Source organism: Conger conger, chromosome 15 (genome assembly GCF_963514075.1).
Source record: "Conger conger chromosome 15, fConCon1.1, whole genome shotgun sequence".
In the NCBI taxonomy this organism is placed as follows: domain Eukaryota; kingdom Metazoa; phylum Chordata; class Actinopteri; order Anguilliformes; family Congridae; genus Conger; species Conger conger.
This window is the reverse complement of record NC_083774.1, coordinates 36,636,862-36,658,860: the sequence shown is the minus strand read 5'-3', so window position 1 is coordinate 36,658,860 and position 21,999 is coordinate 36,636,862. Positions and strand designations below refer to the sequence as shown.

Below are 21,999 nucleotides of genomic sequence, written 5' to 3'. Positions count from 1 at the left end.
GCTTGTAAATAACATTTTGCCAAATGTTCTTATTTTATTAAACTCTTTCAATAATTTTGTGCTAGCAAATTATATATAATAAAATCAGTCTACAGAAGTGTCATTCGCATTCACTTTAAAAACTGTAGATTTTCCATACTAAAATAATCCAGGGTTAGAATAGGACTAGTACACTCAGTAAGTGAGCACATTATTAGATATTTATTAGACTTATTTTTGTAATTTATTCTGCTGCTGTAGCCTATCCACTTAGAGGTTTGTTCAGAGATGCATACCACTGTTCATGTGTAGTCATTTGCGATACTGTCACCTTCGAACAGTCTGGCCAATCTCCTCTGACCTCTGTCATTAACAAGGCTTTTTTGGCTGCAGAACTGCTGCTAACTGGATGTTTTCTGTTTTTCGCACCATTGTCTGCAAACTCTAGAGACTGTTTGAGTGAAAATCACAGGAGATCAGTTTCTGAGATACTCAAACCACCCTGTCTGGTGCCAACAATCATTCCACGGTCAAAGTCTCTTAGATCACATTTCTTCCCCATTTTGAGATTTGGTCTGAACAACACCTGAACCTCTTGACCACATCTGCATGATATTATGAATTGAGTTGTTGCCACATGATTGGCTGATTAAATATTTGCATTAACTAGCTGGTGTACAATATATAATGCAGTATAGGCTATAGTTTGCTAGCATGGGCAATATGAAGTTAAAGGTAACCTAACATCAATTCACATTTTCCTCAATTTAGTCAATTCCTCATAACCATATGAACACATCTTAAAGTATATACTCATCTTATAGTATAAAAATGCATTTTAACACCAAAAGGTTTTCCCATTAACTTCCTGGAAAACGAGATTGTCACGGGGTCAGGAGTTGCACTAGCTGCCCGCTCTAACCCCCCCTCCCATCTACACCAACCTGCTGCTCGTGTGGTGGCCCCACCCATCGACTGAGCCAAGCCCTGGGAGAGGGCCTTCCCCACACTGCATCTCAACTCTCCTGAGCCTGCCCACAGACCAGCCCTCACTTGGCCACCTCAGGGGGTACAACGCACCTGGGAGAGGGGGGTCCACACACACTCACACAACCACAAACAAAGGGTATTTCACAGAGAAGGGACTGACTGTTAGCCAGCTAATAATAATACATTTCTGCACCGCATACAACTGCGAAACAAGTCTCAAAAGACTTCTCAACTTTCCATTAAGAATGCTCGGGCCACACGTGAAATACAGTACCAACTGCTGGCAACATGATTTCAGAGAAATCAGTGCATAAGATTATAGATATGGGTCTATAGATTGAATTAATACCCCGTTTCATTTGGTAACAGTTTTTGAATAATTAGCTATGCAGATGAGCCGATGGGTAACTGACAGTGTATAGCAATGCATGCCTGGGCCACAGCAAAGATTCCTGGCAACAAGGTTTCGCCGAAATTAGTGTACAATTTTATACTTTCTGAGGTTGCATCACAATTATATCCAACTGTGTTAATTAAAATAAGAAAAACTAAAAATGACAGTTCAGAGATACATTTTATTAACTTTTATTTTGAAAACCTCAAACCGGAAGTTTCCACTCTAGCTTCACGGAGTTCTGGGACAGCGTTATTTGTTACATGCTTGTTGAGTACTGCTTGGTCTTCTGTTCACAATCTTACTTTTGACATATAACTACTCGGAAGAATGAATTCGGAGACTGGAAGTGAAGACCCATTTGACTGCATTTTCATGGCAGACAACAGGTAATTAGCTACCAATATCTGTATCGATACCAGGCAGACGACCTCTATCCTTATTTTCTTTTCTTAGCTAGCCTAGCTTCAAATTAGCTATCGACCATTATACAGACTTGGAAATCATTTGATTGTGGAATAAGTTAATTTATTATTCTGATCACATTTGAAATGACGGGGAATTACCGTGAAATGAAGTTAACTGGTTATAATCTAATAGCAAACAATAGATTGCTTTGCGATCTAATCTGTTTTTGTGTGGACTGGTTTGGCTGTTGAGGCGCTAGCATTAGAAAGCTACTTGGGTCTGCCATGTCGTAACCGTGCGTCGTCTAGGACCACAGATTATGTACACAGTGGCTCGCTTGGCAACTCCCTTAGACAACATCCCCCTTTGTTTTGATATGAGCTAAATTAAATAATCTAGCTAACTAACCAACTGAAAATTACACTAAAAATGCGTGGAATGCCGTGTGTCTAGCAAACCACAAACCATCATATTGAATTGGGATATGATGGATTTAATCCCTGTCGTTATAGACCGTCTTTAATCACGTGACAAGCGGCCGTAGCAAGCATTTTAGTGCCTGGATGAGCATAAAATAAAAACATAATCAAATGTTTGAGGGTAAAGCCAAATAAAGAGAGAGTTCCCTACACAGATCGCTTTTCAGCCCGCGGGACTTATGATTACATTAATCCACCTCAAATGTCATAGCTTCTTGTAGTGATGGTATTGTTATTTTCATAATTATTACAAATAATAATGTTACCTTCAAAATCGTACTTGTGTCCTTTGGTCATGGGGATGAATTGTGAATAAATGAACAATAAATATGGCTGGCATACAGTAGTTTCAGAAAATATTCAGACCCCTTCACTTTTTGCACACTATCGCGGATTTCATTTGAAATGGTTACAATTGCAATTTTTGCCCATCAATCTACACTCAATAACCCATAATGACAAAATTAAAACATGTTTTTAGAAATTTATTTTAAAAAAACAAAAGAAAATTATAGGATACTGCAAACTTACCCAGCTAAATTGACCTTGCTCTTCAGTGGCCTTAAGAACAAAATGACATTCTTGTAAAAAGCACTGAGTTCCTTATAGGCTTCATTGCTTTCATTGAGTACATTGTTCCAAGAGAATACAAATATTGTCACATCAAGTTTGTTCCTTGACAACAAAGCAGTCCTATTTGAATGTCATTCGGTATCATTTCAGTCCTAGTGATTAATTAGTGAAGTGAACACACACTTTGTGGTGTCAAAATGTGCTGTAGCTTAATGCAAATTATGTTTTTATTTATTTATTATTCAACATGACTGATATTCTAATTTATTAAATGTGCCAGTAATAATGCTGGCCGCATTATAAAGTTGCTTCAAAATGGACAAGCTAATGACAGTAATGACTGGACAACATGACATTTGTTGGGAAAAGCTATCATCCAAGAGTGGCTGCTCAAACAAAGGCAATGGGTGGGAATAGTATGTCTGTTTGGGGCACTAAAATGTGCACCCTGCCTGGTTTCTGACAGCAGCTAATCAGTGTGGCACAAATATGTCTACCCAAAGAGAAAACACACCCCTACAATTTAACACCTGATCTAGGTACAAAAGCAAGAGGCGTGCCCAGCCAAAACTGACGCAAATGAGAGAAAAAAGGGAAAAAATTTTCTTTAAATATTATATATTTATGCATGTACACAATTTTATGTGTGGTAAATCTGCGCTTTAGAGGACTGAACAGCTGATTCCCCCCATAAAAAAATATTTAATTTTTTCTTCAGTGACAGATTGGGGGTGGGGCACCCTAATGTGGCCCCTAATGTGCAGAAGCCTGATGTGTTCTCAAAGTCCTTTTTTGGCCAAGGATGTACTTTGCAATGTAAACCTATGGAAGTCTTGCCTTTTAGCCACCAGCTGCAATACTTCAACCGGCCACTGGGTTCATTGGCGCTTCGAGCTTATTTTGAACACTGAGGAGCTGGTTTACGCCAGAGGCATAACCTGTGTCGTCTCTGCCTGTCAATGTTGTAGGTACCATTGCGAGGCGTATAAGGAGGGTCTAGCGGAGGGGACACGGCAGGGTTTGCTGGAGGGAATGAGCCACGGGCGGATGCACGGTGCCAGATTCTCTACAGAGGTAATGCGGTGAGTGGGCCGTATGGTGTATATGGACCTGGACCTCTTGGGCAATGTGTAAAACGCGCACCCGCTTTAGGATCTTCTCGTGTGTTTACGTGCAGTTAGTTCTTTTTACAGAGGAATTCATGTGCCGGGTTTGTTTGCTTCCGTGTACGAAAGTGATATTTTAAACCGAGTTAGCGTACATATTCCGTAAAAATTGCGTAATTGCATTTAGCATTCTTTTGAATTTAGTTGGTTAACAGTGACAACTGCAGATGGATTGTACATGGATACATACATTTAAAATAAAATAATAATAATAATAATAATACAACTAGTGTTACTGCTTCCTTTAGCATCAGTCGCTCTTATTTTTAGCGGCTTATCCAGACATCGAGTATAAAAAGCAGGAGACAGCAGTTGCTACAGCATAAACACTATTGAATGGTATGCACTCACCAAGCATTTTATTAGGTATTTATTAGACTTCTTTCTTAGACTTCTACTGCTGTAGACTATCCACTTAGAGTTATGATGCGTTGGGTGTTCAGAGATGCTCTTCTACATACCACTGTTATAATGTGTGGTTATTTGCGTTACTGTCACCTTCCTGTCAGCTTTGACCAGTCTGGCCATTCTTCTCTGATGTCTCATTAACAAGGCGTTTCTGTCTGCAGAACTGCTGCTCACTGGTTTCTTTCTTTGCAAACATGATTGTATGCATTGCACTGCTGCCACACAATTGGCTAATTAGATAATTGCATGAATAAGTCGGTGTAATAAAGTGCTCGGTGAGTGTATATGCATGACATACAGACAAATTAAAGAACCATAACATCCAGATTTATGTCCTGGATGCCTCAACTGTAAGAGTTTCTAAAATATCTGAAGTTAGCTAAGTTATATTTCAATGTATTAGATATATATTTTTAAACGTTTCTTTAAACTAAGGGGGGGGGGATTCAGTATAGTAACCCAATATTTGAACTCATCAATACATTTTATTTTTTGTCAATTCATGCAAATGTAAAAAAATGAATACAAGGTCACTGTTTTTCCAACATTCAGAGTCATGGGATGGGAGTCATGAGCCATTTTGCAACTTTATCCATAATTTGTGGAGAAAGTTTAAAAATGGCTGAATGATTCCAATCTCACTCAGTTGCAACTTCAATTACGAGGGTACGCCATTGACTATACTCAAATGTCAGCACAATCTGCATTTTGGCTTCAAGCTCATTGAAATACTGCAATCTTGATTCAGGCTTTTGGTGAGGTTCACAAATCTGTTGTGATAAGAGCCTCGTCTCTGGCCTGGTAATGGATAAAGTCTGCATGAGTGCGTGTTGCTACGGGTCAATGAAGAGGCTGAGTCCAAACAATCTGAGAATAGTGTGAAATTTAACTTTTAATTACTTTTAAATTTAAATTTTTTAGTGTTCTGCACTTGTTCTTGGAGTTGTATCCCCTTTGTTTTAGCATGTATCAAAACTACATTCACCAGACTTTTCAGATCTACATCTCTGCTGTTATGATATTGTGATACTACACCTGAAATAATTTCTGAATCTGACACTCTCCAACAGTCCTTTTAATTTTCTTACTTAGCTTGTCCTGACGCAGTCATCTTGACTTGGGGGTGTGAACGGCTAAATGTTTAAACGGTTAACTGGAACTGAGTTGTTTAGAAAAAATGACTAAGCAATAACGCATTCTTTTTCTCTGAAGCTGAAATGGTAAGCTCAGTTTAATTAAATAAATGTGCTTTCACCACCAGCAACAAAACGCGCAAATTGGATGGAAAATTAAAAAGATTCCGGCTGTGTAATAACTTCTTGTCAGGCTGTTTACAGCTCTCGACAAGCTAGTCCTCGCAAGCAATCTTTGGCCATTTCAGGGGATTACGAATGGAAACACCACAGGGAATTGCTGCAATATTATAGTTATCTGTGGGTTTTAAATCCGTATCGGTGGTTCACATTTGGCTTATTGGTTCACAGAGGACTCTGTTTATTTATTGATACGCAAATTCAAACTACTGGCAAACTGAACGTAGCTTTCCACTGACATAGACTCTCGGTGTTCTGAGTGGCAGCTTCCACCAGAATTCTACATCTGTTCAATGGTAGCTCTTCTCCTGAGCAATGCGGTTTATGATTATGGTTGTTTATTGGCTATCCCAGACACTAAAACACTTTGATGTGAATTGGCGCAATAATTGTAGAGAAAATGATAAATAACACCCCTGTGCTTGGAAGAATGTGTTGGCTTATGATGTTCCGAACAGAACCTGAAGCCCTACTATGCAGTTTTGCACTGTGATATACGGCAGAGTCATATAAGCCTGCCCAGTTTGTAGTCTCCCGTTAGCAACAGCTTCCCCACCACACTCACAGGGAGCACCATTACCTTGTTACTGTGTGCTGAAACGTATATATCATCATATCTTGCTTTTATGTAGGGGCATGCATATGCCCATATATTAGATTTCTGTATAGGTCTGTTGGGCAAATCGGTATACTGTAGCAGCTAAGAGAAGTATTAACTTATCATTGTTCATGGCTTATGCCATTGCTGTGCTGTTTCATTACAGCTGTGCACCGGGGGAACAACTGATGTGCCAGTCTCTGAATAGTGTGCTGTCTGGAAAAGCATAAAAATGTGGTTGCACACAAACAGTGTCATGATGACTGGGTCCATGTTCTTCAGGATTAAGTGACAATAAGGGAGTGTCAGTTTCATAAAATCCTTCAGGCGTGTTAACACAGAACCATTCCGTAAAAATACAATAACTATATAATTACAAAAACGATCCTGAGACGAAGATAGCATCACAATGAATTTGTGAGCCTCGCCAAAAACCTCAGTCAAGACTATTTAAATGCACTTGATCAAAATGCTGATTGTGCTAGCCTCCGAGTATTGAGAGTATTGTGAACTGAGTTTACTCTGGTAATTAAAGATGTAACTCGAAACATACTAGCCCTTCTCCAGCACTGAAGGAGCTTTCTTGCTTAGGAAGACTATGGACTTCAGTCACCCTCGTTCCTCGTTTTTGGCAGCTTGTACAGGCGGTATATGAAAGTGAACTCCTCTGTAAGCGAGGTAAACACACGGGAAGCTCCCAAAGAGAATGTGCACCACACTCGATTGTGCGAGAGGTCCATGGAGCTTGATTTTCACGAAAAAAGAAACTCATTCAACTTTTCAACTTGGTTCCTAGATGTCCTTCTACTATGGATTTGCTTGTGCTTGGAAATGCCTTCTTCAAAACAATACAGATGCCAAATCCAGGTAAGAACGATTGCAGTGACATGAACATCAACAGTCCACATGGGCGATAGTTTAACTAGATTTAGAGTTTTAGAAGAAACATTGCTTTTGCATGTGATATATAATGTGATGTAGGCTACTGTAAGCCTGTGCATACAGTGATGTGTAAGGAATTTAATTTAGTCGTAGGGAGGAAAATAATTTTATCTGACTCTTATCCTGGAATATGAAGATTTGTGTGCATTCGTGTATACGTGTATTGGCCGGAGTGTGCTGAAATAATGAGCGTCTTGCATATACTGTTTCTGCGCCATGAAGTAGTGACTTTAACCTTACAATTTTGCTTGTCCGGGTACGAAAACAAACTGCTGAACCAGTGTGCCCTAACTAAGGTTACTCCCGGTGAGAGACATAAACCCAATTATTATTTATCCTGCTAGTGAGCCTATCAATATGACCAGTGAGTAACCCGTTATCAAACGGTGTTGCCCTAAAACCATATATCAGACCAATACACTGATTGGTACACACTCCGGCCAATGAAATCAGGGGGGGGAGGGCTATGGATCGGTCTATAGGTCTATATGTCCTTTGGGTAAGCTACATGTTATAGCCAAGGATATAGCCAAAGCAATGTAAACGGTTTAATTCCCACAGCAACCATGTTTGGTTTTATTATGCTTTCCTGGGGGAAAAATACATTAAAAGCATGAGTATCATGTATCCTCTAAATCGGCAGGTCGATGCGACTTAATTGTTTTCGGTTCTAGAACAAACAGCCCCAATGAAGTGTATTTCTTATGTATTGTTTACCCCAGTATCCCAGACTTTCTTAGTAAGCAATCCTGTTTGTGCTCTTGCTGCAGGAAAAGGTTGAGGACTCTGGAGGCTCTCGCAGTGCATATTCAGGCCTTCCCCCATAATGACCCTCAACATGCAACTCTGCAGCAGGAAGTGGAGAAGGTGCGGGCCAAATTTAGACAGGTAATTTCTAGGGATGAAATGATAGTTGATTCTGTGGGGAATCAACGATTGATTACATCTCGTGCCGATCCATGTCTAGTCAGCGATTGCCAGGGTGATTTTTTTTAATTAATACATTTTTTATAGGCAAAAAACAGCACTATGTTGAATTGTAAGGTGTACATAGGGGTGTTAGGGCGATACAGGTTTGTGGCTCAAGTTCCTCTTTTCACTCCCACATTGCATCCTTCACATCAGCGGGTCTCAAAGATGGTCCCGGAGGACCCCTTTGTATGCCGGCTTGTTGCATCATCTTTGCAGTTAATGGCAGAAAACACTTCAAGGTTTTCAATTTTTTTTGGTAGGTGGTTAAAAGGTGTTTTTGGGGAACTTAAGATAAATGTTATCCTGGACATCTGAAGGGGAGGCATGTGTTATTTCTATTCCATTGCCCAAGCTGAAGACAAAGGTTAGACCGATGCTCTAAGGTACGATATTCTGACTATTAATGACAGCAGATAACATTTAGTCTGTTAGTTGAGAAAAAAAAAGTAAATAAACTTGCCAAAAGAGGTGTATGTTGCACAAGGATAGGTTGTGCAGGTTCAGTATCCCACACAACGGTGTAATGTTAGAGTAAATTGGGCAAAGGCCTTGTGGTAGTTAAAGATCGACTAACATTCAGCCAGACTAGCTCGGGAAACATCAAACATTAGCGAGCGCTTCTTGGACGAACAATATTTTTTTGCAAACTTTGCAGTACTATTTTTATTTTTACAGCTATTCCTAGCTAAAGAGAGAACCTTTTCCCAGCATTATCAGATAGATATTCCACACCCTGTGCATGTGAACGGTTTAACCAGTTGACCAAAACTGATTTGTAAACGATTACAAAAATCGCTAACTGATAACCCATATTTATTTTCTGAAGTTGAAATGGCAAGCTCAGTTTAAAATAAATGCACATTCACCACCAGGCGTATTATTGCGGTTCTAAATTATTCTAAACTAGCAGTCGACAGGCTTCAGTAGTTTGAGCAAGCCCATTTCAGGGGGTTTAAAATACAACTACCACAGGGAATTGAATTCTACAGTATTAAGTTATCAAAGAATTTCTGTAGCTGTTGGTTGACTTATGGCTTATTGTAACAGTATGTTTTTCGTAAGGTTCACAGCAGATCTGTGTTTATTCGTCGACTCTCAAATTCAAACTACTTTGAACTTTGCTTTCCACTATGCGTTATTTACATAAAAATAAATAAAGCAATACATTATCATTAGGCTATTTATCCATCGGATATTGAAAGTGAAAATTCACCGATTTCAGCATAAAATGGACACGTTAATCTCACCCCCACGATTGCCCCGCGCCATGTAAAATGAAAGTTTCGCGTCACATAAAAATATATAAAATTATACAGAGACCTGTATTGGCATGGAAGTAAAATCATTAGACCAGTCGCCTATGGTAAAATAGACCCAGTGTTATGTTCTATCAGCCAGATATTGCGTGACCACGGAATTTTGAGTGCACAACCCGGTCTGTTGTTCACAGCAGCTTATTTACAGATTACATGCCAATCGAGTTTATCAGGCAGAAGCCATAGGGACAAGGGATGAAAACATGAAGAATTATCATTTTAACCGATGCATTCCAAAAAATGACACATGATCGACCAGTGGACATAAACTACAGGGATTTCTGCAACTGTGAGGTTACACTGCATGTAAATGTAAATATTTAATTTGGCAATTAGGCTGATTTACTATTATTGGACTTTCAATGTTGACATTTAACTATTGAGATGGCCCAAAATAAAGTTTTAAAATTCAATTTCTCGGTAATTCGGTAAAAAAATAAAAATAAAGATATGACCCCTAGCGGTCATAAGCAGTATCGTTTAACTGGTTAACCGTTTAAAACGGGATGGGATGGTATCACCTTTTTCAGTATTTCCAGTGTTTTTACTCTTTATTGGTCAATAACGTGACATGTACATGGACATTTTGATGTCTGAAACACATTTATGATATAAAAATAAGTATTCTTTTCATGAAAAATACATCTTTCATGAGTTAAATTGTACGAAAAAAGTTTTAGAGTATTAGAAATGTAAGGAAATATTACACCTCAAATTTTGTATAATATTCAGATGTAGATTTTTTATCACAGCTTGGTGGCACAAAAGTGCAGCTAGTTACCAAGCGAGGTTGTACGCACAGCAGTCGTATATGCTCCTGCAGACACAGTGTTTGTATTGCAGGTCTGTTCCATGATGAATGTGCCGGCAGACTTCCGGGAGTACGTAACTGTGGCTGCAGGGGTGTCTTTCTGAGAAGAAGCTCAGCCTGTGGGGATCTCCGTGGAGTGTGCAGCAGCCGGGGTGTGCTGTTCTCCGCGTGTGCTGAAGCTCTTATGCTCAGGAGCTTGTGTCTGCCTTCTGTGGCCACTGTCTGTGCTCTGCTGCTTCAAGGCCAGAAGTAGTCTAGGTGTGGAGCACGCCAGAGAGGCAGGTGGTGCTATAAAGCTGGCACAGACCTAGCCATGTTTGGTTGTGACTGAAGGGGTACAAAGTCACAAAAACTCACAGCCATGTTTTAAAAATGGTGTGGAACTATATTCTATACAAAATTCCTTCTGTATTTGTATGTTTAAAAGCGTAGAATTTCCTTTTGTGTGTGTGTGTGTGTGTGTGTGTGTGTGTGTGTGTGTGTGTGTGTGTGTCTGTCTGTCACACACAACCTGTCATCAGTAACACGGACAATTAAATGTTAACAAAAAATGAAGTAAATTATTTGATCTCTGTTGATTGTCTACGAAATATTAAGTGTTAGTTACTTTCATTTACTTAAAGGTACAATAGGTAATTTCGGACTTCGGTCAAGAGAAGAATTGTCTATTGTACCTTTAAATACTCTCTGTTCCAATACTCACCTAAAAATTGGGTGGTCTGATGCCAAAGGTGTTATGTTCTAAGTAGTGTAACACATCTAGGTGTAAATACCAGTAAGTAAAGGCTGAAATTCTGAACTCTTGTCTCGTGTTCATCTTTTTAGCTCAACCCCAAGAGTATTCAATGTATTGCAAAAACAAAGGAATCGGCCTTGCTGTTCCAATACTTTTGGAGGGGACTGTAAGTTGTAGGATTTTCCATTAACCATAGCCAAAGATATACACTCTTGGAAATCCTGCATATTTGCTATAGCGGCGCCTAATATCAAATCTAGACATGAACATACGCGCCAAGTTTCATGATGATTGGACATTAGTAAGCCTGTCAAATGACTGCTGTTATCCAATTGGCTGATGGTGGACATGGTTTCTGAGATATCTTTTGAGCTTTGAACATCCTGGAGTTGCACTGCGATGGAAGATTTTCAAATTTCCACCTTATTGGTCAAATGGTTGAAGAGTTATAAGCATTTAAACTTAACTAAAAGCCAAAATTGGCTTGTATCCAAAGAATCATATACTGATTCCCCAAAAAAAATGTATTGGGGTTACATTCGCAGTCAAATTTGGTGAATCAATTAAATTTGTAGAAGAAGAATCAAAAGATCGTAAAAATACATTAAAATGGTGGAAAATTTTGGGAGACTGAAATGACATTGAGCATTTTCACTCATTGAGCACTTTATTAGGTACACTATACTAATAGTGGGTAGGGCCTCCCTTTGCTCTCAACACAGCCTCAATTTTGTATGGCTTGGATTCCACAAGATGTTGAAAACTTTCCTTCCAGCCATAGGTTCCATGTTGACATGAATGCATCAAACAATTTCTGCACATTTGTCCGCTGCACATTAATGCTGCGAATCTCCCTTTCTACCACACCCCAAAGGTGATCTATTGGATTCAGATCCGGTGACTGGGAAGGCCACTGAAGAGCATTGAACTCATTGTCATGTTCCGCTTATATTCCGTGGAAGAACATGCGCTGATGAATTTCCATATCTTCTGAAATGCGAACACAGAAATAGGGAATTATTGATGGTTTTGCTGCATTATGCATTCCCACACACACATATTTTTCTAAAATTAAAGGCTAGCATTAGATTGCATCTGTTTGTGCACATACTGTATACTGTAAATATTAAAAACCTACCTTGTTACTGTACCAAGTTCTTGCACAATGTCTAAACCAGGCTGTTTTATTAGTTGAAATGCTGGGTATTTTCTTCATATCAGGAGATAGAGAAGAGGCATTTCTACATTGAGATTTTCTCAAAAAAGAAAGGCACACTGCATTATTGTAGCTTTTCTTGCCTGTTTTCACTTTACCTGGAGGCATTAAACAAGGACACAGACTCATTGCAAAAAACATTGCAGAAGAATAGTGGAATGGGAATGGTGACCGTTCTAGTTCAGAATAGTTATGAAAGGAAAACTGGATACAATTTGCAATAATATAAAGCTTAGTCCTCATTAAATCCTGATGTAACAACCACAAACACTGATCTTCACTCCCTGTGGACATGCCAAAAATGTTATTTGCACATGATGGATAATGTAATGTTGAAAAAACACTCAATATAGAATTATGAATTATACTGTTCCCGGGTGAAAGCAATCCTGCGACTCCCTGGAGCCAGGGGACTGGGTACTGATTAAAAACCAACGCTGAAGATGAAAGATGCATGAAGCCTAAATACATATGACATGCTAGTAACGTCTCCTCACATTTATACTAATACGACACCATCTCCAGACACCGACAAGAGATGATGACATGAACCTTGAGATAGACAAATGTCCTTCTGGAACTGCTGAGTGTGTTGTCTATTGGACTTTTGTTATGTTTTGACTTTGTTCAGGGGCTGACTTCCTTTGGAGGAATTCTGCTGTTGACTTGGCGTAGCCAGATTGCATTTTCATGTTACTTGTAGGCTAAATAATTATCAAGTAAAGTTACAGAGCTTCTCCGCTGCTCTCCATCTCATTATTATAATTGAGACCCCGCTTAACAGTTAGCAAACTAGCAAACCATTAATGAGCTTACGGCTATTCATATAATGTTACTGTACTTCACAAAACCATTCAGTTATATCAGATGCCATTTCTCAATTTTTAAAATGGCTTTATTGGCATGACAATATTGTGGTCAATAAAAAAAAACTTTTAACGTGTGTCACACTGTTGGCTTTGAGTCTCTCCTTGCACCAAACCGCAGGCAGTGTATGAATTGTAGAAGAGTGATTAGACAACCTGCCAAACATTGAAGGAATAACGTATAAGCTCTGGGGTATTAAAATATATGGTGTCAATGGTAATATCTGCGGTTCTTTCTATTGTATTTTCTCTTTGACAGATTGCAGCACGATAGTTTGTCCACTAAAACACTACAGGATTACCTTGCGCTTATCTTCTAATGGGATTGTGTATCTTTCAGCTACTCCACCATTAAGAGCTCTCTGGTTGTGCAGTTACTCTCCTTCACAGAATGCTCCAGTGCCAGGAGAAATCCAGAACCATAGACACCGTACAGTATCATTTCTGAAGTGTGTCAATTTTTATGAAAATATGTAACCAATGTATAGCCAATATGCTTGGTTATTTGTTCTGGTACTGGTTATTTGTTCTGGTACTGGTTATTGGTTCTGGTACTGGTTATTGGTTCTGGTACTGGTTATTTGTTCTGGTACTGCTCATTAGTCGATTGGAATTATAATATAATTACTTCTGCTGTTGCTTCTGCATCAGTGCTGACAATGGAGAAATGGAAAAATGCCCTCTTTTTAGATTAAAGGCAAGGTAGAGAATAAAGAGAAATGTACTGAACGCTTTCCATATCTAGTCTTAATTCTAGGCTTTTGATTGCCTCTGGAGTCTGTTTTTTCTGTTTGTGAAGGTGAGGACCAAAGTTATGCCAATGGCAGTGCTAAGGGCGGCCTGTAGCGTAGTGATTAAGGTACATGACTGGGACACGCAAGGTCGGTGGTTTCGATCCGCACAGCCGTTGGGCCCTTGAGCAAGACCCTTAACCCTGCATTGGTCCAGGGGAGGATTGTCTCATGCTTAGTCTAATCAAATGTATGTCGCTCTAGATAAGAGCGTCTGACAAATGGCATTCATGTAATGTAATGTAATGTAATGTAATGTAATGGAAGTTAAGGAAGCCGTTATGATGCTGAGAAATAATAAAAAATAAAAACAGAAAAGAAAAGAAACATAGGCCAAACAATAGGCTTACCGGAACAAACAGTTTGGAATATCATAAAGAACAGCAGCTGCAGTGTGTGCATTGTCATACGTTGGTAATAAACAACTTATCACATGGCATTCTGCTGCAAAAGATAAAAGAGTCTTTGTTGTGAGGCACCAAAGTAAAATGAAAATGCAGCTCTGTTCGTCTACTCAGCTCTGAGACTTTTTAAACTCTTTTTTAACAAGCATTTTTTTTTATATGCTGAACATAAGTGCAAATATCAGCATGCTTATGGCATTAAACCTGAGCGATTGCTGTTTAATTGTATATTGACATCGAACAGTCAATTCAATTCAATTCAGTCTCATTCAATTGAACACAATCCCAACTCCCAGAGACCTAAGCATGATTGTCCCCTCCTCTTAATTTTTAACTTTTTAAATGTTTCTTTTGTTTTTTAACTGCTTTTACCTTTACTATCAAGCCATTGCTCATTATTTTCAGAACAGGCTGACCTACATGAACAAACCATGACACAGTCATGTATTATTTGTGAGTGAACTGCACTGAAAAACATATGTCGTCAATACATAAAATTAATGCTTAGAAAGATGCTAGATTTTATTAGATACCGTCTATTCACTTACAATACTTTTCTTTAAAACCATAATTTCAACACCCACCACATACAATAATTAAATATTTCTCATCAGCCAACGCAGTTTATGTCTCACTCCCTCAAAGGAACTGCATTGTGGCTGTTGCAGGTTATCGTCTGTTTGAGACGTTATCAATGTTCCACTCAGGCAAGAAACACCGTATCTGTGTTCCACAAATACACTATGCAAAATGAAACAAGAAGAAACTAGATCAGGCATAAGCTTAAGGTCAATTTCATTCCTCTCAAGACAATAGACAATACCGATGCAACAACAGAAAGACTTCTCATTCACCCATAAATTCCCCACTTCTCGATTCCAAAGATGCTTCAACATGATTATATAATGTCATTATTTGCATTAGGCTTACATTAGGTGTCTGCATAGCCTAAAGGAAATAAATCCTTTACATTTTAAGATTGCCTGAGAAAAATATTCCAAATCATGCACACCATCCGCCATGTTGAATCTCCGATAAACGTAACTACTCCATGATCATCCCCTGTTATGTATTTCTGTATTTATATTGCAAAAAATATATAGCCTACAGATCAATTCGCAGGAAAATGACATCCACTTTCAATGATCTCAAGATGGAACAGCCCTGTTCAGCAATGCCTAATATGGAAACTTGCAGACCTGGGAAGTTCCTGGGACCACCATATCTTATGAATGGATAAACCACTGGTCAGGTTCAATATCCCATGTATATCCTGGGTTTCCTGTGAGGAAAGGGTATTGGAGAGCATAGACCATGGTAACTCTGGAAACAGCAGGACAGTGACATTTCATCTTGTTGAATGAATAGTTGTGGTGGGCCCATGCAGATGGATGAGGTGCATCCCTGAACACACTAGTTACCTCTTCACTGCAGCACCAGGAAGGAGATCTTTAAAAGATGTCAGAACAATTTTAATTGAGAGTAATTTAAAATGGAGGTGAACCAATTAGTGAATTGGGACTGACTGAAGGACATAGTGATCAGGGGATGGATAGTAATAATTAAGCTTGCACTATATTTAAAAAACTTGCAGGTATATTTGGAGGTCTAGATCTCTGGTGGGGGAGGGATCCTGACATGGGATTTAACCTCATTATCTTTTCATCCCATTACCAGCTTAGTCTGCACTTTTGGCTGTGCCACTGTGTTACAGTCAGATAAGTCAACAACACAGCAGTGCCAGCCAGCACTGCCATGAACAGAGGCCCACCTTTAATCAGTCACCTAGCAACACACCCGTCCCTTACCATTTTGCGCCTGTAATCCTGAGTAGACCAGAGTGTGTTCGATTTAGTTTACAATAATTTTGTTTGCCTTCAAGATTGTGAGTATTACAGTAAAAACGATGACTCGTATTTATCAAGCACGTCTTGTAGGTTGTGGAAAACAATTTGTTAAAAAGTAAAAACTATTTATTGTGCAATACCTGTACTAATCCAATGATTCATCATGCTACTTGACCTTGACATCTGTGTGATATGGATATATCCCAGAGAATTTGAATTTTGCCATGCCTTGTTTTAAGTATCCTACCAAATCTGTGTGCCTTTGATTTGAAACTTTGCTGAATAACATTAATTATTTTTTCTATAAATCAAGCTTTATTTTTTTCGATTTTACAAAAAACATTGTAAAAAGTTACTTTTTTTTTTTTTTTGTCTGGAAAAGGATGAGAGGCGAAGTGTATGCTGGCTCAGCATTGGTAATGTTGTTGCTCAAAGGCAATCAAAGGGTCATTTGCCATCAAACATTAAGAACCAAGGACCGAAGGTAACATTTAGCAGCCTGTCCTACCTTATTTGCTTGAAGTGTCATTCCTGGTCATAATCCCATTTGCCACAAATCAGACTAATCTCCACAGAGCAGTGTTTGCCCTCCGCTACAACATTGTCCACAACCAGAGGAATGCTGCGCCAGGTTTAAAAACAGCAAAAGCAGGTACAGTTGCCATACATTTTCCATCTGGACTTTCTTGTTCTCGTTCTTGGTTTGGGGTGGAGTAGAAAGGGGGGTTGGAGACGGGAGGACTGGCAGTGATCTTTGAGTTTCGGCTGACCTCCAATTAAACTGAAACATTAAACCGAGTCATTTAGTGATGAATATATTTGCATGTAAAATTCTGCCAGGGGACAACTAACTCCTGCGGTATTATAGGCTTTAAAAGCAATTTTCCAGGGCTCTGAAGTGGGTCCCTCTGTAGTCAGAGGTATCACCCACAGGGTGATTAGCTTTGCTTTTCCAATTGTTGGGTGAATTTAAGCTGTTATGAGTGAAATGTGTGTTTCTCCAGTCAGTGCTCTCTCCAGTAGTAGTCTGTTGTATGGAATGTGCAATGTGTGGAGTGGTGGGTGGGGGTGTGTGGGGTGGAGGGAGTCACAGTTATTGAAAGGATATGCAGGTGGGTAGTAACATGTTAAAGTTACTCTGTTACATTTACTTTAAGTAAGGTTTTTAATGAATTGTACTTATAAGAGTTGTTTTATAGGAGGATAGTTTAACGTACTCTTACTCAAGTATATTTTTTGAAAGGAAAATATTACATTCGGTTACATTTCTCCTGCTACATTTTTAATGCAGTCGACTTGTTCTCACAGAATTTTAAAAAGCAGGAAAGTACCGCCCTGCTTCTCAAATGAAGAGCGTAGACTCTTACACAATAAGGAATCACTTGTACAGTACGTAAGTTACAAAGCTCTCCGGAAATCATTCCTGCTCTCAATCTCTTTGTGTATCTCAATATGAGTTTCAAGGCTGAATGTTTCAGACCCCTTTGACCCACTTTTAGCCATGATCAACTGTTACTAACGTGGTCATCAAATTTCTTCTTACTGTGGAAAGTCCTGACCTTTCTGCCTTTGTGCCATTGCTGTAGATGCTGTTAGAGTAAGCAGTTATGGGGAGGGTGGAGGAGGTTTGGCCGGAGGGCTAAGTGGGCAAGTGACAAAAGGTTTCACCCGTGAAACATGAAACATGGATGTGGCGTAGAGGAGGTGGGAGGCAAAGTCTGACCGCAGAGGGGTTGAGAACACGGGTGATGGTGAAGGGGCTAATGAATCTGGGGGTAGGCTTGGGGCAGGTGGATCGGAGGGGAATGTTCCTGGAGGACAACCAGCCCTTATTGCCAACAGTGTAACGGGGGACAGCAGCGGTCAGCAAACTTCTTCATATCTGAGACATTTCTTAAAAGAGTGGCTCGGGCCCTTTTCCAGGTCTCACAGGCCAGCCGAACAAGGAGCTGAGCCGCAGGTACTTCTACGTCATTCTCCACCACCTACAGGGGCGGCCTGTAGCATAGTGGTTAAGGTAAATGACTGGGACAGGCAAGGTCAGTGGTTCTAATCCCGGTGTAAACACAATAAGATCCGCACAGCCGTTGGGCCCTTGAGCTAGGCCCTTAACCCTGCATTGCTCCAGTCTCCTGTTTAGTCTAATCAGCTGTACGTCGCTCTGGATGAGAGCGTCTGCCAAAATGGCAATAATCATGTAACCCAGGCTGTAGATGAAAGGAGATAGACCAGTGGAGGAGACGGGAGTTGTACGCATATTCGATCCACAGGAGGCCCATTGTCTGCCCATTGGTCTGGGGGTGAAAACTGAGTAGGGCAGATCAGGTTGCCGTTGGCCCCAGAGTCAAACAAATAAATTAAATAGTTAGGCTACTTACATTTGTGTTTATTAATATTTAGGCTAGCCTACATAGCCTGCGAGAGTCAAAAAGGAAGTGCTTAATTTGAATGAAAAGTCTAAAACTAAATGGTATGCTCTAGCTACCTTGCTCAAAAAATTCTAACATAAATCGCTGCTATGGTTTTTCCATATTATTAGTCTGTGTGAATTGGTATATTATGATCACAATTTAAATTACACCATCAACAAAGTTACTACTTTACCCCAGCTGCCCAAATACAAGTGAAATATCATGAAAATAACAATTGGGAGGGGGGGGGGGGGGGGGAGATGCAAATTACATGGTTCACATCAACCGAAAATGTGAACTTGTGTGTATATCTTTGTGCAGAAGTAACAGTTTGTTACCTTCTGCTGTCAAACCCAGTAAGCAGTCATCATTTGGTCATCAGTATGGTCACAGGATTGAAAGCCTTGAATACCTGAGTGATAGCCCTTCCAAACCATGATGAGTAATAACAAATTCACTTTCACTTAAGGCAATTTCACTTAAAATTAATGTATATTTTGCATATCAAGCTGAAGAGGATAGAGTATTTTTTTTCATATGTTTAATTTTTAAAAACATACCTTTCTTGTAAAAATCTGTGGAAAGGTCTCCTATATGATTCATAGGTTGTAGCATACATGCAACATTTTCCCTTATGGATTTGATGTATGCTTTCTAATATGAAAGTTTGCATAAACATGACATGAATAATATAAGTCATGACATGAACATCATATGACTTTTATCTAAAATCCAATAAAATGACATGAAAGAACCACATTTTAACCACAAGAATCTTACTAGATTTGTGTGTTTTTTCCATATTGATTTGTGCGGTGTACTCTCCTGTTTCTCTGCTTAATTGGGTACTCCCGTTGTACACGTGCTCCCATTTCAGTACTTAACTGTTCCTCTACTCCCCTGTGTCAGGATGTTTAACTGGTCCTGTACGCCCCTGTTTCAGGATGTTTAACTGGTCCTATACTCCCCTGTGTCAGGATGTTTAACTGGTCCTGTACGCCCCTGTTTCAGGATGTTTAACTGGTCCTATACTCCCCTGTGTCAGGATGTTTAACTGGTCCTATACTCCCCTGTGTCAGGATGTTTAACTGGTCCTGTACTCCCCTGTTTCAGGATGTTTAACTGGTCCTGTACTCTCCTGTTCCAGGATGTTTAACTGGTCCTGTACTCCCCTGTTCCAGGATGTTTCACTGGTCCTGTACACTCCTGTTTCAGGATGTTTAACTGGTCCTGTACACTCCTGTTTCAGGATGTTTAACTGGTCCTGTACTCTCCTGTTCCAGGATGTTTAACTGGTCCTGTACTCTCCTGTTCCAGGATGTTTAACTGGTCCTGTACTCCCCTGTTCCAGGATGTTTCACTGGTCCTGTACACTCCTGTTTTAGGATGTTTAACTGGTCCTGTACTCTCCTGTTCCAGGATGTTTAACTGGTCCTGTACTCTCCTGTTCCAGGATGTTTAACTGGGTGGTGAGAGTGGTTCCCCAGCCCCCAGAAACTCCCGGGAACCTGGGAGAGGAAGAGAAGCCTGGCCTCCCATCATCAGCACGAGTAAGATCTACATTACTAGAGCGGTGGATATCAATACTCTCTGTGTACTGTGTCTGCGTCTGTGTGTTCATCGCTAATTTATTTTCTTACTTTGTCAACAGAGGAAAAAAGTGACATTTCAGAATGAAGCTATTCAAGGTGAATATTATTACTCCAACAGTAGGAACTTAATCCTAAGCCTTGACCCCTGTATAATAGCATTACTATAGCTCACAGCAAGCATAGAAAGTACATTGTCATAGTATTGCCGTGAAATAGATATGGCAGCCAGTGTTGTGGTGAATTTAATTTCACTCCAGTCAGTTTGATTGAAATCAAATTTGTGGTTTGCAAAGTCCAGACAATGTTTTATGATTATTTAAAATTCCTGACTGAATTTCAAATAAATTCCTGAATTGAAATGCGATTAACCCCATCTCTGACTGCACTGTGATCTGTGAATAAAGCAATGGTATGTGCCAGCTGGATGAACATATCAGGGGTTGAATTAACCAATACTGGCTGCTGAGCTCAAAGGGAAACATCACAAAAAACCACAAACATTTTACTATTATAGCATATAAAAATTTCTGTATTTTTATAAATAACTGATCATGCAAACATAACAGGAGTGTTATGCTCTACTTTGAAGGGGAGCAGTCCTACAGTCCTACAAAACTGCCAAAGGTTTTGCTTCTGTTGAAATTAAATTACAATATGTCTGTTTTCAAGATTTGTGTGTTCTGTGATTTTTCCAAAACACAGAGAAGGCAAGGTCCCACCACACTTGTTTTGCCAGCCACGTTACAAAATAAGGAACTGTTGTCGCTAAAGCAATTTAAAGATTTTAACGCTTTCAAATCGTTTGTCCTGTTACCATGGTGATTGCATTTTTTTTCTTTAAACCTTCACCTAAAACTGTGAAATGTGTTTTGAGTGATTTATTGCAAAGAAAGTCCCAGACAAATGTGGCAAATGAGGAACTATCTGGATAATGATAAATATGTCATGTTACCATTATTTTAATTGATTTGTAATTGATACAATGCTTGAGAGAAATATTTAGCCCTCTTAAAACTGGAATTTAGTATGTCTGGATCCTCTTTGTCTCAGTGGAGCACAGATTTTGCTGAATTTGCTTGTTTTTAAAATAGTAAATCTTCCAGGTATTTTTTTTTACTAAGGAGGTGAAATGTTATGTTGAAACATAACCTAAAACCAGTCCAAATATAACAATCCTGAACCCCATTCATGTTTTTCACAGACAACGAGACCTCAGAGGAGAACAGGTAGGATTGGCTGAGCAATATGACCATGTTCTGGTGATTTAACTGGAGATGGCCGTTTGTGACTGTTTGCTGAGACTTGATGTACTTAATGTGGCCTACCCAGTAAACATTTTTCTGGAAAAAAGTGAAAAGTGAAAGTTTCTGTGATGTCATATATATGAAGGAATACATGTTCTCGATCCTAGCTGTAATGTGGAAGTCATGTATTTTGGTATCCCTCTGGAATTCAAAAAGGAAGACAAGTAAGCAAAACAATCGTAATGTAATCTAGCAATACAATGTAGGCAAAGTTAGTGACTTGTTTGTTCCAACACCTTCAGGCAATGGATGCCTTAGGACCAGAATGTAAAGTCCCCACAGGGAAATATGGGCCCTTCCCCCACCTGCACGCCCACTCGGTTTCTTTCCCTCTTCCACAGTGCCCAGGGTGGGATGATAACCTGGATCTCCAGTGGGTTTGCATATGCCCTTCCCCAACCAGCAGGAGCCCACCGACCCGGCGGCTCTAATTTAGAGGCTAAGGTACGAGGCTAACAAAGCACCTTTCAGCCTCTAACTGTG

General features: G+C 39.6%; 1 protein-coding gene across 2 annotated transcripts; it reads left to right on the top strand.

Annotated features, from left to right (window-relative positions):
• Nucleotides 1-1,598: 1,598 nt before the first annotated feature.
• Nucleotides 1,599-20,303, top strand: lto1 (LTO1 maturation factor of ABCE1). 2 transcript variants are annotated; one of them, XR_009705033.1, is made up of 6 exons: nt 1,599-1,752; nt 3,792-3,897; nt 7,105-7,175; nt 8,021-8,138; nt 20,074-20,170; nt 20,272-20,303. XR_009705033.1 is itself a non-coding variant. In XM_061222709.1 (5 exons), exons 1-5 carry the CDS (start codon nt 1,694-1,696, stop codon nt 10,451-10,453), a joined length of 426 nt encoding a protein of 141 aa, XP_061078693.1. In that variant the 5' UTR covers nt 1,599-1,693; the 3' UTR covers nt 10,454-11,148. The 2 variants fall into 2 exon arrangements, 1 of the variants encoding a protein (XP_061078693.1); XM_061222709.1 differs by lacking the exons at nt 20,074-20,170; nt 20,272-20,303 and adding an exon at nt 10,382-11,148.
• The last annotated feature ends 1,696 nt before the right edge of the window (nt 20,304-21,999 follow it).

Excerpts from the sequence above, each read along its gene's own strand:
- lto1 (XM_061222709.1), top strand. The coding sequence starts at position 1,694 with ATGAATTCGGAGACTGGAAGTGAAGACCCATTTGACTGCATTTTCATG. Across the intron at positions 7,176-8,020 it reads AATACAGATGCCAAATCCAG|GAAAAGGTTGAGGACTCTGG; the intron begins GTAAGAACGATT and ends CTCTTGCTGCAG. Across the intron at positions 8,139-10,381 it reads TGCGGGCCAAATTTAGACAG|GTCTGTTCCATGATGAATGT; the intron begins GTAATTTCTAGG and ends TTTGTATTGCAG.